Source organism: Chrysemys picta, chromosome 15 (genome assembly GCF_011386835.1).
Source record: "Chrysemys picta bellii isolate R12L10 chromosome 15, ASM1138683v2, whole genome shotgun sequence".
NCBI lineage: Eukaryota > Metazoa > Chordata > Testudines > Emydidae > Chrysemys > Chrysemys picta.
Window position 1 is genome coordinate 24,754,074 of NC_088805.1, and position 16,195 is coordinate 24,770,268.

General features: G+C 41.7%; 1 protein-coding gene across 2 annotated transcripts in view; it reads right to left on the reverse strand.

Moving 5' to 3' along the window:
* The window catches only part of LOC101934903 (transmembrane protein 132B), a 378,493-nt gene that overhangs the window by 208,417 nt on the left and 153,881 nt on the right, over nucleotides 1-16,195 (reverse strand). For both annotated transcript variants that reach the window (XM_065568664.1, XM_005299571.5), the window contains exon 3: nucleotides 10,877-11,023. In XM_065568664.1, coding sequence (XP_065424736.1) covers nucleotides 10,877-11,023 — 147 coding nt within the window. The remainder of the gene's footprint in view (nucleotides 1-10,876; nucleotides 11,024-16,195) is intronic.

The following is a 16,195-nucleotide window of genomic DNA, read 5'->3' on the forward strand; positions in this document are numbered from 1 at the left end:
GCAAAAAATTTCAATTTACTCATAAGCTTTCAGTATTATTCAAGAGGTTAATGTCTGACTTCTACAATATTTTCAGGTGTAACAGACTAAATCCATCTAGTTATCCCTAACATGGCTTACTGTCATGATTTCTATTTCCAGTATGGTGCTGCCTTTACTAGGATTCACATAGCTAACTCTGAGTACCTTCCTTATCATTACAACTGATGTAAATGGGACTTAAGCAGATGCTTACAACTAAACATGTGCATAGGTGATGTCCTAATTAAGGAAGCTAATCTGAAAGAAGGTCCAAGTGGCCCAAAACAGAAGGGACAGGGCTACAGCGTTTAAACTGTGACTATATTAGTATGTTGGATATTCCTAGGGGAGTCTTTGCTCCTTTGTTGAATTAAAGGCTTGATCATCCGGAATAAAAAAGCCTTTCTAGAAACTCCATGAGGTTTACTTCAATTTGTTTCCTTCCTATTCTCCTTGCGACAGTGCACACACACACAACCCTCTCTATTTTCATTCTCCCTCTCACTCCTTTAGCAAGAACACCTGTTATGAACATAGTAATTTCAGCACCCATTCTTACTCGGAATATACTATTCAATTGCAAGACATCACTTAAAGGCAACTGAAGCATACATCACTGCCACACAGCTATGTCCGTAAAGCCTTTGAAATTTTGCAGACCTTTTGCAGTGAATCACATGTGTGATCATGCACACGGCTATTAAAAAAGCATTGCTTCAAAAGAAAGGCAGTAGACTGTTGTAGGCTCAGAGGTTTCTGGTGACTCCTGAACTCATCATCATGCCATTTGGCATCCAGCAGAGAAGAACATGCAGTCTCCAGTGGATGAACAACTATCTGAACAGTCATTCACTCTTCAGTGTGCATTTGAAATCCCCACTTATCTTTCCCCATCTTATTCCCCAACCTGAAATTAAATTTTGCCAACTGTTATTCCAATATGTGAATGTTAATATTGATGTGAGTTAACAAAAATGAAGCTAATTGGGTCAAATTGAAAACGAGACCCATTGAGGAACGATTGACCCAATTCTCCAAACAAATGACATTCAAGATAGCTCATTTTAGCCTGCTCCAAAGCCCACTGAAGTCAATGTGAGTCCTTTCTTTGAATTGGGGACAGGTCCTGCATGCCACAGTTGTGAAGGCCAGCTTTGCTGCTATGTTTGGTTTACCAACCTAAATTATATTCAGAACAAATAAGTCAGATATACAGGAAAGGCCAAATTTTAGAAACCTGACCTCCCGTTCTGACTCAGTGAATTGCAGGTGCAAATAAGTGCATTTTGCAATTTTCCACCTGCAATTATTTGCTGGTGCAATTAAGGTCATTTAGATATCTAGTAACCCACATAGTTGGCCAGCTAAACAAACTCGGTTGTGGCTACAATGATTTGTGCTCATTAAAACTGCCAATGTAGAAAGGAAGGACAAGATAAGAAGAATGAAAAACTTGATTTGCAAATTTTGCACCCCGATTAATTTTATAAATACAAATAATTTTTCAGAAAGTATTCTCCACCTGTGAGCACAGACCTCACTTTGATGTCAATGGAATTTCAGCTCACATAGGGCCTGATCCAACCCCCACAGAAATCAAAGATGAATCAGGCCCACAGAGGGCAGAATATTAGAATCAGAATCAACTGTATGGATCTGAGAATCTAATTTTGACCTCAATAATTATCAGTGTGCCAAGCAATCCAGCAATTCTTGAGCGTTCACTCTCAGATGATATGTGCATCTTCCCCTCCTGCCTGTGTGAAGTCTCCTCCCATCTATATTGAGACCATGAGATGGGACCAGCCACTTCTAGCCTTGATTGACCCAAGCATCTTGTCTGCCCCTCAGTCTCACTTGGACTCACAAAGGGCTCTCCAACCTCTCTCGCAGGAGTATGCACTACACGGATCCCATGTTTTTAACCACTCTACATGAAAAGTTTGCAATGTCAGTTTGCTTTTCATCTCCCTACTCTATAGCTTGCTGAATATGGGCAAACCCTCTAGTTTTCCAGTGGAAAGCTGCAAACTTTTCCAAAGTTTAACAAGACAACAGGACATTTAGCTTGAGCTGGTTCCCTGCTGCACTGTTCATGGGGTCTCTCTCTCTTTCCAACCAGGAATGCTTTATTAGTTCAGTAAACACTTTCCTCAGTCATAATAAGGTACCAAACCAAAACAGCACAAACAGAGTGACAAGTGTCACTACGTTGCTAAGTTCCTGGACTGGTGAACCAGGACCAAAAAGTAATTATTGAAGCTACCAGTCAGTAATCCCAATGGCCCAAAGCTACTAGATATTTTACTGAAGCAGCAATAAGCCTAACTAAATAAGAGGAGGAAACGACAGACTAAAATGACTGGCGGGCTAGTGGAGAATTCATGTGGTTACCTGGCTATTAGATTCCCAACAGGAGATGGACAGACAATTTCATTGTTCCTGGCCTCGAATGAAAATCATTCCAGAGACTATATAGTCCCAGGCATCATTTGATCCCAGTACCATAGTTCTCTACACCAAGTGATCCTTCACATTGCTATTTATTTGTCTATTTTTTTCCTACATGCTAAGGAACTGCAAGAGGTCATTAAAGTTTTTATTTTACAGGAACATTGTTCTGTAAAGGTTTGGGGCTCTTTTATATGTAAAAGCAGCAAGATTAATCCATGTATGTAAAAAACAAAGCTTAGTTACTGTCCTTAAAATGCATGTTTTCTTTGTGAATAACATCATTCAAGACTGAAGAGATGTGCTTTTGTGGAGCACTCTTTATACAATGTTATTTATTGGAATAAATTCTATTATTCATAATCGAGGTTACTGCCCTAAAGTCTGGTGTATTAAGAGCAAAATCCACTTCACCAGTGAATCAGGAGACAGATTTGTTAGGGGCCAGCTGAAGACTGTGGAATGAACTCCCCTGGGACCTATGCACCATCACAAATCTCATAACCTTCCATTCTAAGTGCGAGAGGCATTTCTTTAACCTTGCCTTCTCTAACAAACATATAGCAATGTGTGTACACACACACACACACAAAATTTGCCACACACAAAGTTTGCACAGCACTCTACTGCACATCCTATTCTACTGGGGAGAACAAACACGTAACAGATTTTAGACCCATTGCTTAAGAAACCACTGGAAGGCACTCAGATGCTATGGTGATAAGCGCAGTATAAGAACCTGTATAGACTAGAATAGAATCCAAATAATCCCCTCCCAACAAAACTCAGGGCCGGAGCAATGGTAGTTACCCTTCCCCCTGTGAAGTGAGGTAGTGGCAATAGCACGTTGCCAATTGGATGGTGAAACCACAGGACCTGTGCAAATCCTTTAGTCCACACTCAACCTTCCCCACTCCCCAGTGCCATCTGATTCACAAGGCACACAGAAACCCACTGCACAAACGCTCCGTTTCAGCCCACACGCAGCCATAAAATAAACCAAAGCTACTGTTGGCCTTCACAAGGCTTCCAAACCTGTTTGAGCTGACAACATTTTTTCTGTAGCTTGAGACTCTCTTTTTAAATTGAGTCATCTTTCTATGCGAAACAAACATGTTTTTCCAGCTGAAGAAAAGCCAGAGCTTCTCTGACAGGGATAGAAAAGCCTCTGCACAAGGCTGGTGAGCACAGATGGTTGCTTTACATACAGGGCCGAGGTCCTTCGCTCCGAGGCAGAGTGAGGGACTGTCCGCCGAATTGCCGCCAAATAGCTGGATGTGCCGCCCCTCTCCGGAGTGGCCGCCCCAAGCACCTGCTTGACAAGCTGGTGCCTGGAGCTGGCCCTGTTTACATACATTGGGCCAAATTCAGGGGTCACTTGTAAATTGATGCAAGCTGAGCTTACACTCTCTACAGAAGTTAGCCCTCTCTATTTTCCCACTAGAAAATAGTTCTCTCCAATCCTTTCTTTACGGTTCCTCTCCATTTAGTTTCATTCTGCTCTATTTTTCACCCTATAGTTCCATCCATGTTTTTCCTCTTTGTCCCATCTGCTCATTTTTTCACACTCTCCTCTTAGTAATATTTCAACCTAATGGCTTCTAAGCCAGACTCCAGCTCACAGCATGTGCATGGGCTTGAAATAAGACAAGTTTTGCCTCCCTCTAGGAGTTACTGCTGCTTTGTGTCGAAGCAACAGGTGAAACTGAGCTTCCGTTAGCCTGGTGTAGTTCTTATATGCTTGAGGCCTAGTAAGCTTCTTTTGCAGTAAACCGTGTCCTTAGAGTGCTGTGGTGCATGTCCCAGAGCCTTACATGGGTTTGGTTAACAGCACAATAACAACCAACCCGCATTCAAGATCAGTGTTGTGCTGTACAAACATATGGTAAGAGATAGGCCAGGTCCCAAATGCCTACAATCTTAGGCCATTCCAGCTACAGGGTGAGCATTTGTTTATTACCTTCTAATATTGAGTGGGATTGGCAATATCTAGTGGGAAAAATAACGTTTCCGAGAATAAAGTGGATAGGGATCATCACAGCCCTTTTCACAAAGATGAGTGTAGCAAAAGAGAACCCAAGCTCTGATTTTTGAGGCAGGAACTGCCAGGAAAAAGAAAAGAAGAAAGTGTTTTTGTTCAATATTTTGTGCCAAGTCAAACAATATGTACATACATTTAATACATATGCAATAAATATGCACACATTGTATGAATGTGCATATGAATATATAACACACACAGACAGGCAGTCACACTTAAAATGTTCCTTCCTTTTGAGTGATGTTACAGTTCTAGAAATACTCCCAAGTACAGAAAAATCTCTTCAGAATAGAAGAATCTATTTGCACACACACTCACACCACTTCTAACATATTCTTTGGTTTAAAGATACTTATTATCATGACTGATTTGCTGTGTGTGGCTATTTAGGTAGCTCAAGTTCAATGGAAAAGGTTTTCAAAAGGGGTAGAATATATATTTTTTTCCCATGCAAAATATGGAAAGATAACTACTAATTCTAACTTTTATCCAAGTTTAAAGACCAGTTTCTTCAAATTATGTGCAGTTGGGCTAGCCTCTATCAGATGAAAAAAAACTTTCTAGTGACAGAATAAATAATTCTTGATGAAAATTAAAAGATATCACTATAGATTTCTTCCCTGCTCCCCACCATCCCCCTGCTTTTCTGTACTTTGACTTACCTTAGTGTAAGTTTGATTTATACGGCGGTAGATAACCTAATAGACGGAAGCAGTATTACAGACCTGGAGAGGAAATAATCCCCTAAGTGAAAATAATTTGTTTGGTGTCAATAATACTATACTCAGCTGTGCTGGGAAGGATCAGTTTAATTAATGTTGCTAGTTAGCATAAATATAACCATTCTGATTAAAGTGCTAGTTCGTCACAGACTTAGAGTCAGATCGCAAACTCCTCCCTCAGGCAATTGTGCCAGAGAATTCAATGGCAGAGTTTTGTCTGAGTAAAGAAGTTGGCCCATACTAAATATACACCCACTTGCTGGTCTAAGCATCTCATTTCAGGTGCTTAGTCACCACCAAACCATAGATTCAAATCCCAGGAGGGTTAACTGAACCTTCCAGGGGAGAGAAATTGAGCACCATGAAAAAATGTCCTGTACTGGGAAGTGTTTCAGATGAGACCTTTAAATAAAAATAAATGGATTTTTGAAGTCCTGTTCTACAGTGACTTTAAATAACCCAGTCCTGCAAGATGCTGAGTGCTCATTTCCCATTGACTTCAGTGGGAGGGATGGTGCTCAGCGCCTTGCAGAATTAGGCCCCGAGTTCCCACAGCACTTTCCTCAAAGTAGGTATTTGCCCAAATGTCTTTCACCTTTTGCTCCCCGACCCTACTGCGCCACAGGCTGCTATGCAACAGTTACATGCTAACCAGAGGTAGCTGCATTCCAGTGGCGCTTTCAGATTCTTTGTGAAGAAAGGAACAATGGAGTTGTAAGGCCCAATCCTGCTCCACCTGAATTCAAAGGAAAAAGTCCATTGATTTTAGTGGGCACAAGATCAGCTCTCACGACATTATAAAGCACTAGTGTGACTGGCAGTCTCCCAATTACTGGCATTCGACCGGTTTTCAAAAGGAATTTCTTGCTACCCCATTATGTATTAAACCACACGCTCCTACACGACAAAGGACCCGATCCTGCAATGAAGGTAAGGACTGTAAATAGGATGCGGAGGACTCTCAATTCCCAATGAGGTCGATAAGAGTGCACAAAACCTTCACAAGCAGCACTCAGCCCTTCACAGGATCAGGCCCACACACAATGATAATTTTTTCCCATGAAAAGAGAGGCTCTGGCTCCACGCATATGTATAATCTAGTGGTGTTTGTGTTTGGAGTAGAAACTGCATCCTCATGAATAACGACAGGATTTTTATTTGCTTAATAGATCAAAAAAAATTGAACAACGTTCTATCTGTTTTTACTACATTCAGCACCAGAGTGTTTTGTTAAGTACCTGCTGTGTTTAAAGATCTGTCCAATATATAATCTTTTCACGTCTTCCTTCCTAGTGTGACAAAGTTCCTCCTCTATCTTGGTGGGTCCTGCGCTTATTGGCGGATTTTCTTGCCTCGGAGATTCACCATGTGGGTTGGGGAACAGCCCAGAGACCTTCCCCTCTGGAAGAACCCACAGTCCAGGTCAATTGGGAGATTTGGGGGGGAACCCGGGCCCGCCCTCTACTCCAGGTTCCAGCCCAGGGCCCTGTGGATTGCAGCTGTCTATAGTGCCTCCTGGAACAGCTGCATGACAGCTACAATTCCCTGGGCTACTTCCCCATGGCCTCCTCCAAACACCTTCCTTATTCTCACCACAGGACCTTCCTCCTGGTGTCTGATAACGCTTGTGCTCCTCAGTCCTCCAGCAGCACACCCTCTCACTCTCAGCTCCTTGCGCCTCTTGCTCCCAGATCCTCACACTCACACCACAAACTGAAGTGAGCTCCTTTTAAAACCCAGGTGCCTTGATTAGCCTGCCTTCATTGATTCTAGCAGCTTCTTCTTAATTGGCTCCAGGTATCCTAATTAGCCTGCCTGCCTTAACTGGTTCTAGCAGGTTCCTGATTACTCTAGTGCAGCCCCTTCTCTGGTCACTCAAGGAACAGAAAACTACTCATCCAGTGACCAGTATATTTGCCCTCTACCAGACGCCTGTACCCCACTGGTCTGGGTCTGTCACACTAGTTTCTCCTTTTCTGGTTTCCTTTGCTCTGACCTCTCAGGAGCTGGTTGAAATATAAACAGTTCCCACTCAGAAGTGACAAGGCATGCTTATTAAATAATTCCTGAATAGCATAGGTGTGCACACCTGTATTCACAACAAGGGCAAAACTCATCTGTGCAGGAAACAGTTTTCTCAGGGGCTGGTGCCAGACTCCACAGGAACTAAGGATCATCACAGACTTCATCACCTTCTGCTCCAAGTGCCAAGCACACATCTGAGACCTTGCCTTCACGAATATTAACACAGAGTGGCATGGGCATTTAAAAAACCCCACAATGCTGCCAACACAAAATACTACCACAGAGTTCTGCCCCTGTGGAGAGGATGGGAGAGAGAACAAGTGACAGATGCTAGTCATGTTTCTTAATACTCTATTGGGAGATGCTCAGACACTACAGTGGTGAGGGTGGTATACGAACCTATATAGAATAGGTATGTACATACACAGTGGGTCTCTGAATATATATAAATAAATACAATAATTGCTCCCTTTTATGCTCTTTGTTAAAGTGTGTTATCGAAAGAGATTTGAAATACAAGCTTATGGGATGTGTTGGAGTTCTAAAGAGGTGAATTTATGAATGTATTCCTAACAAAACACACTCCGGAAAGCTTTAATCTATGAATGGTGACAAGTCTAGGCAAAATGGATTTTTAATAGAATATAATGTAAACCACCTGAGCCATTGTGATAAGGATTTTTTTTTAAGTGTTGTAGAGAAAAGGCATGATGCACTTGGCATAAAAGGAGGAAAGGTCTTAATTTAAAATATTTTAACAAACACTCAATTTGCATGCACAAATGTGAAAAATGGAGATGAAAAACTCATGATAAAGGATAATACCGCAGAGAGGAGGAGGAGAAAGATTAGAAAAGTAAGCAAATTTGAAAGGGCTCTGAAAGATAATGCCAGCTAAAAGGAATAGAAACTGGATTATGAATGTGTTGCAGTCTAAAGCCACTGTTCTTCTTGTAGTCAAAGTCTGACTCCAAGGTCCTTCATGACTCTTATCAGAGCCAAGCATTGGGGAAAGCAATAGCAGCTGAGGCCTACGTAGTGGAAAACAGGCCTCAGTAAAGTAAGGGCATCCAAAAGTAGTCAGGAACATTTCAACAGAACACCCGCTCCTGCAACTCCCTCTTATATGAGTAGCTCTTACTCATCCATACAGTTCCATTGAAGTCCACTGGAGTGAGGATTGCAGGATCGGTCCCTTTCATTGTAAAGCAGAGCAGAAGTATATACTGCAAATATTAGCAAACAGAACAAGTTCCTCCTCCAGGATGACATGCTTCCACTAAAAGCAGTAGGCTCAATTCAGTGGGTTACTCCAGCGTTATACTGGTTTCCCTCCAGGAAAGTCAGTGGCATAAAATTGAGCTCCCTGACTTCTGTGGGAACTGACTGAGTCCCTCAACGGAAAAATTATTTATCAACATTTACAGTCTGTCCTTCTGCCATACAATTAAGGAGCATGATCTTGTGACATCTTACTCAGGCAAAACTCCAGTTGACTTCAATGAAGCTACTTGAAGTTACTAACAGAAGCAAGGGATGCAGAATCAGTCCCGATGGCAATTTTGCCATATTGACTGAAATAGGAGCAGGATTTGGGCCCCTATTGATTTAAATGAACCAATAAACAAAATAGCAAAATCCTTATATGAACTTTGCACATTGTTCAAAAGAAAGAGTGTCGAGGCCAAAAAAAAAAAAAGCAAATTAAAATAAAGATCAAAGTTAAATATTTACTCTACGCGCTACAATATTTGCAAATCTGGAACCGATCTTTCAGCAGTTTCTATTTGCATACTTTAATTAATCCAGAAATATTAAAACTAATCTCACAAAGGAAAGGGTCAAAGTATTAATTAACTTGAGATTTGTTGCTTTTGTATAATTTAACAGTTCAACACAAAGTAAAAAACAGTGTTAATAAAAACTAAGTTACTGTGACAGGTGTAATTTCATGGATTAGTGAAAAATGTACAAGGCAAAAACTTCCAGTGTTCTCCCTAGTTTTTGCTTTACTAAAACAAAAATTAGTAACTTCAGTTCAATTAAATAGATTCTTCTTCAGCAAAGAATTACAGTATATTAAGATTTCCTTGAACCTCAGCATTTCCCTTTTAATATGATGAATTTTTATTGCTCTAAATGGAACATAGGTCACAGCTATTGTAATGGAAAATCTAAACTAACATTTATCTGAGGTCAATATTGAGCAAGCCTCTTGACTGGCAATCTGGGTTCATTCAAAAAAAACCTTGATTGAATTTAATCATTGGAGTTTTCATAGCCCAAGTCTGCATATGGCAACTGTAACTCCAGTATAACAGAGGTGGTTCTCCTCCCAGTCAAACACCCTGCACTGGCAGACAGCCCTTGCAAAGCTTTAAAAGAAAGCTAGCATGTAGCTTTAGCCACAGAAAACACAAGGTGTCTTACTGAAAAAGAACTGAATCAGAAACAAAATATACAAATTATATAACATCCCCTGTGTTAGAAATAGGTGAGCTCTAAGAATAGTAATGATAATTGTTATGCTGAAAATGAGCAGCAGCAAATTACAAAGAAAAGCTAGAATTTCCCTTCAACCTCCAAGATGGGACTCAGCTAAATCAGACCCCAAAATTTGGGTTTGCCACTTTGGGGGGTGGGGGAGTGAGTGAAGAAGGCTAAATAGGGGAGAAGAAGTTAAAGAAACCCAGTATGGATAGAAATATTCAATTGAAATTTTTCACTAGAAAACTCACTGACAACTTTGTTTAAATATGTCCCTGCAGTGTTTGTTCCTCAAATATAGCATGAGAAATGGAATGTGAAACTGGCGAGAAACTGAATCTGAAATCCAAACATTCAATAATAATTTCCCTGGGTCTGAACAGACACGGTCATCTGCTTTTCTTCCCTAAAAGGATCTTCAGAGGAGGACAGATGCAGAAGGAGGATTCTCGAATTTAAAGTCTGACACAGTTTTGTGACTAGCTACAATACAATTTGGGCCTAACATATGCTTTGTGTACTCTAAATATAGTGTAGTTGCAAGAGCAATTGCTTGTATTATAAAATACATAATTTTGACTCACGATTTAAATTTCCATTACTTTTGATATCTTTGGATATAGTTTGTTAGAGCATCATCATCATAAATATATATATATGGCATTCATGAGAAGTCTGAGACATCCATAGGTATGCTGCGGTGGTAAGGAATGATACTTGGTAGCTATTACTTTTATAGCTTTTCAAATAAAAGTGAGAGCACTGTCCTATATGCCATTAAATTATTCGTAGTATTTCTCCCATTTTAATCCACTTCTTGCTGTTGGCTCTCTTGCAGCAGGCATTTATTCCTACCATCCCCCCAAGGTGACAGACAATAGGCGAGAGGTAATTTCTGGCTGTATCAAGTATAATTAGGTTATTCACTTATGAAGCACTGAAAAAAAAACGAAAGCTCTCGTAAGATAACATGGAATCATGTTATAGCTTTCGCAAGGCTTTTGAACTTAGGAGGGTGGTGAAAGGTCAGCAGTGTTTTCAAAAGCAGCATCATTTATAAAAGGTACTATTATTTTTCTTTCTAGACATCACATCTATGGTGACACATCGGATAGCTTGGATGTCTTACCTGCTCTCTATATTTGGATCATGACGCACACAAACAACAGAGGCAGTGGTCTGCATCCCTCCATTGTCTACTTCCTCTTGAATTCCCCATTGGTCTGCATCACTGACTCTGATGGCCATTATCTTCACACCTGGTGCTGCTTTAATTCTGTTGGGGAACAACAGAGATGGTTTTAGTTAGAAACACCATGAAAATAACCAGGGAAATAAAATAGGAAATGTTCCCCCTTGCATCTATAATAGACTGATACATGGGACCTGTAAGTCACTCTGCCTTAAAACAATAGAAGTGACCCGATTCTTTGACACAAGTATGAGTTTCATTATGCGCAAAGCCAGTTAATTTTCAGCTTGAACAATGTGGCAAGAATAAGAGCACTTTCTGCCTCAGTGGCAACAGTTGGACATAAATGAAACAGATATGACTAAGCATACATTGATTTAATTTGTTGTGTTTATACTTTAGTTTAACAGTGAGAACCATAGCGATGTGGTATAAATAGATCCTTATGTTTGTCGAGCTCTCGGAGTAAGCTGCTTACACGTACAAGGGAGACCTACCGCAAGTGGTCAAAGAGCACCACATAGGGGAGAGGGGGAGGCATGTCTTTTATTGCCTCGTCACAGTGAGTGGATTGCGGAATGAAAACAATGCCAAGAGTTGTATTTAGATCTAGCAAACCTAGTGGATGATATGATCACAAAAAGCATTGCCCCCGTCCATTTGTTGCCGAAATAAGCAAAACTGAAAAATCTTGGTTTTCTTCAGCACATGCAGAGGAGAATGATTCTATAGTCAGTCCAGCGGTTGATACAGGCCAGGCTTTTTGTGTGATTGCCACAAAAAAAAAGGGGGGGGGGAGGATTTGTGCTGCCATTCCGTGCTACAAAGGGATTGCCAAAGAATGGAAAATAAACTCCATTGTAACAGCAGGGACTTCATTTGTACTGTTCAAGTTCTGCAAAACAATCCAGGGATTTCCATGGGAGCACTACCAACGTGCTTCGGAGTATACTTCGGCTGAAAGCACTGCTACCGGACTTAATGAATTACAAGTAATGCCAAAAGGGACCTCCAAGTCTTATGGTGGGATGAAACAGCACTGCTGAGGCTTGAAATGTTACTTAACAGTGAATTGTGATGGGTTTGTCCCCACTCCCTGGATGCCTAGTGGCCTGTTAGTGCTAGCACTACACTGAAAGCTATTTACGAATCTCCTTTAAGCACTAACAGAGTTCATGATTTTGGATCAAAGGGTCTTCAAGATCCAGTGGAGGCTGCTTTCCTTTTATGATACCCTTATCTTTTCCTTTGCAAGCCTCCACCAGTGTGACAGGCCAAATCCGTGCCCAGTACAACTCCTCTGAAGGCAAAAGAATTCCAACAGGAAACGCATCTGGCCAGATTTGTTTCCCTCGTGCTTCTCCAGATCTCTGAGCAGCCTCTCACCAAGCCAAAATGCCCCTTTCTTGTCCCCCTTTTTCAGAGGAATTTTAGTTTACTTTGCATGAATTATACTGAGCCAAATCCTCCTCTCACTTATAGCACTGTGACTCCATTGACTTCCTGATTTGCACCAATGGAAATGAGAAGAGAATCAGGTCCTTATCTGATTACTGAGACTGGGGGGGGGGGGGGGAAGAAGTCACGCAAAGGAAGAAGGACAGCAGGATTTGGTCCTGTATCTTTTTTGGATTCACCAGACTTCCTCCACACATCTGATTTTAATGCTTCCTCTTATGTAACCATTTCACTAGATTTCTTAACTCCTTAGTGTTCACTTTCTTGCACTCAAAGCTGAATCCGTTTGGATTGGTGTATCCTATATCCCAGTGATGCAGGAGACAGCTCCTCCACACTCACGGCCTCCCCAGAGCGCAGGGCTGCAGATTTGCCTTTACCCTGGTGGGGTTTTGTGTTGCAGGTGTCCCCCCTCCATGCACCCTGCCTGCTTCTCTGCATCTTCCCCCACCAGATATCCCACTGCTGCATGCTGAGGGGATCAGAGGATGCTGTGTGGATGCAGCAGCCTCAAATGCCCCTCCATCTCTCCCGCAGCCCCAAGTTAATCCTCTGTTGGAGGAGCAGTCATCAGCGTGGAAGGCTCTTTGATGGCTAAGAAGGACAGAGAGCGCCAAGGAGGGGAATGAGGCCGAGACACCAAGAGAAGCCATGGAGGGAAAGGGAGCAAGAGATGCTGGGAAGCAGAAAGAGGGCAGCATACAGGGGGAGTTATGGAAGCAGGGAATGAGTGACACTAAGAGGCGGACAAAACCATAGGGGGAGGAGAGACTTTTGGTATATCAGGGTTAGTCATGGAGAAGGAAGTTGGAGTAAAAGACCCTGGGGGAGAATGCTGAGGGGGAAAGATGTGCAGGAGGGAGGGAGATAAGATGCCAGCAGGGAACAAGACAGAAAGGGGTGGAGTCTACGGGATGTGGGAAGAACCAACTCTGCAGAGGAATAAGAGGGAAAGGGAAGAATCTCCTGAGGGGGTAATCAGACTCTTTGGTGAGGAGAGAGAGAACCACATACTAGGGGTTTCCAGATCCAAACTTGACCAAAGTCTGGGTGCATATAGTTCAGATCCATCTCCCATAAATACTGTTGGCATGTAGTGCTACCCCCGCATCCTGTTCTCGCTTTTCTAGCTCTCCCAGATAGATTGCACCCAACAACATTGACACTCTCTTCCGCCTGAACCAACTGCTGGTGCCTAGAGTCCTGTAAGCCAGGAGGCAATGCCACCTACTACTCTTGTGTCTGAGTACAGCTATGAGCTATTTTTGACCATCTGGACGGCAGATGAAACTCCCGGATGACTCTGTCCCGTTGGCTCACCATTTGCTTCTCCCCCTTAGGGTATTGTCCCTTAACAGGAAGCCTTCTGGTTTTTGGCAGGGCTGCCTTGTTGACTGCTCCTGCAGATTTTATTTGCTGTGTTTCTGCTGTCTTATTGGGTTAGCATCAGGGAAACGTCTCATACTTTCTTTCTCCCTCTTACTCTCTTCAAAATGTTTCAGAATGCTGCAAGATGTCATTTGGCCTTTTTCGATATCATGAGAGCCAGGAAGGGTGGGAGAGGGAGGAAATTGAATTCAGCTTCTCACTTGGAAATGCAAAATATTCAAATTAAACAAGTCTGCAGAAGAACATTTTGATCCTCTCATCCCTCAGACAGAGTCTCATAGCTCCATGGACATGGAAAACCCATTGTGAGACTTGGTGGAGCTGAATATGAAAAAAAATGGGCAATTCCTTCTAAAGCAGACATTACTGACTTGATTATGGTTAAGCTGCTAGTATCAGACTCAGGAAATCCTAGGCTCCATTCCTTACTATGGCAGAGACCCCTGTGTGACCTTGGCCAAGTCACTTAGTCTCTTTGGGCCTCAATCCCCCATCTGTAAAACAGGGATAGTACCAGTTCCTTACACCACAATGGTGTTGTGAGGTTAAATTCCAGAGTTGTCCAGAAAATAGAAACTCTGTCCAACAGGAAATCTTGGCCTTTTTGGAATTTCCTTTCATCCCAAATCGGGACAAAAGTCAATATTTTGTTTTGGAAACACTGAAATGACATTATCAAAGCATTTCATTTGTCATGTCAAAACATGATATAGGATATTAAATATAATATTTCAATTAAAGTATTTTAAAAGTTCAAACATTAAAAATCAAAATGAGAAGATAAAGTTGGAATGAAATGAGAAAATCTAAACAAAAATATTTCATTGTGGTCAGAATATTTTTTTTTAAATCCATCCAAATTTTCACCAAAATCAACATGATCCCACAAAGATTTCAATATTGACAAAACAGCACCCTAGGAGGGAAAATTATTATGCTGAAATTTTTTCAACCTGCTCTAATACAGACATTGCGAGTTAATTAGATACTCTGTAACGGGGGCCGTGAAGTACCTAAGACTGATAGATACTGTCATCCAATAGAGGGGGCTCTCTAAAAAGTAGGTTACCATGTACCCCCAACAACATGCAATCCAGGATGTGGTATGTTTAGCATCCACCGTTTATATCCTTTTCTCCACTGAATTTAGTTCTCATGAAAGACACCAGAGCTAGAATTGGAGACTGAACACCACATAGTCACAGGACAGGTACTGCAAACTTTACCTTGAGGAAGTGTAACAATCAAACCACATATACCCTATTAAAGTAAATTAAGTGCTGACGATCTTGCTGACACCTCCCATTGATGGACCTGAGACCTATAGTTCTGAAGTGGATCCAAACTTTTCCAGAACTTAGGAGAGTTGGTGCTGTGCACTTCTGGCTGAGGCTTCCTTTAAGTTTTTTCCACAAGAATTAGAACAGAGCAATGGAAATAATAGCAGAGAGCAGACTGATAGAAGTGTGATGGTTACACAGTGGACTAGTAGTATCCATTTATTCTTTTACTTAGAGACTGTCCGGTTTGGCCAATGTACATAGCAGGGGGGCATTGCTGGCACATATCACATTAGTAGAGGTGCAAGTGAATGAGCCCCAATGGTGTGGCTGATGTGGTTGGGTCCTCTGATGGTGTCGCTAGAGTAGATATGGGGACAGAGTAAGCAACGAGGTTTGTTACAGGGATTGGTTCCTGCATTAGTGTTTCTGTGGTGTGTGTAGTTGCTGGTGAGAATTTGCTTCAGGCTCAGGGGCTGTCTGTAAGCAAGGACTGGCCTGCCTCCCAAGGGCTGTGAGAGTGAGGGATTGTTTTCCAGGATAGGTTGTAGATCGTTGATGATGTGCTAGAGAGGTTTTAGCTGGGGGCTGTATGTGATGATGGCCAGTGGTGTTCTGTTCCGGACAGTCTCTACGTAAAAGAATAAATGGACACAAATCGTACATCAGGAATGGCAACATACAAAAGCCAGTAGGAGAACACTTCAATCTCCTTGGACATTCTATAACAGATTTAAAGGTAGCTATACTTGAATAAAAAACTTTCAAAACCAGACTTCAAATAGAAACAGCAGAACTAAAATTCATTTGCAAATTTAACACCATTAATTTGGGCTTGAATAGGGACTGAGACTGGCTGGCTCACTACAAAAGCAACTTTCCCTCTCCTGGTATTGACACCTCCTCATCAATTATTGGGAGTGGACCACATCCACCCTGATTGAATTGGCCCTGTCAACACTGGTTCTCCACTTGTAAAGTAACTTCCTTCTCTTCATGTGTCATTATATAATGCCTGCATCTGTAATTTTCACTCCATGCATCTGAAGAAGTGGGTTTTTACCCACGAAAGCTTATGCCCAAATAAATCTGTTAGTCTTTAAGGTGCCACCAGACTCCTTGTTACTTT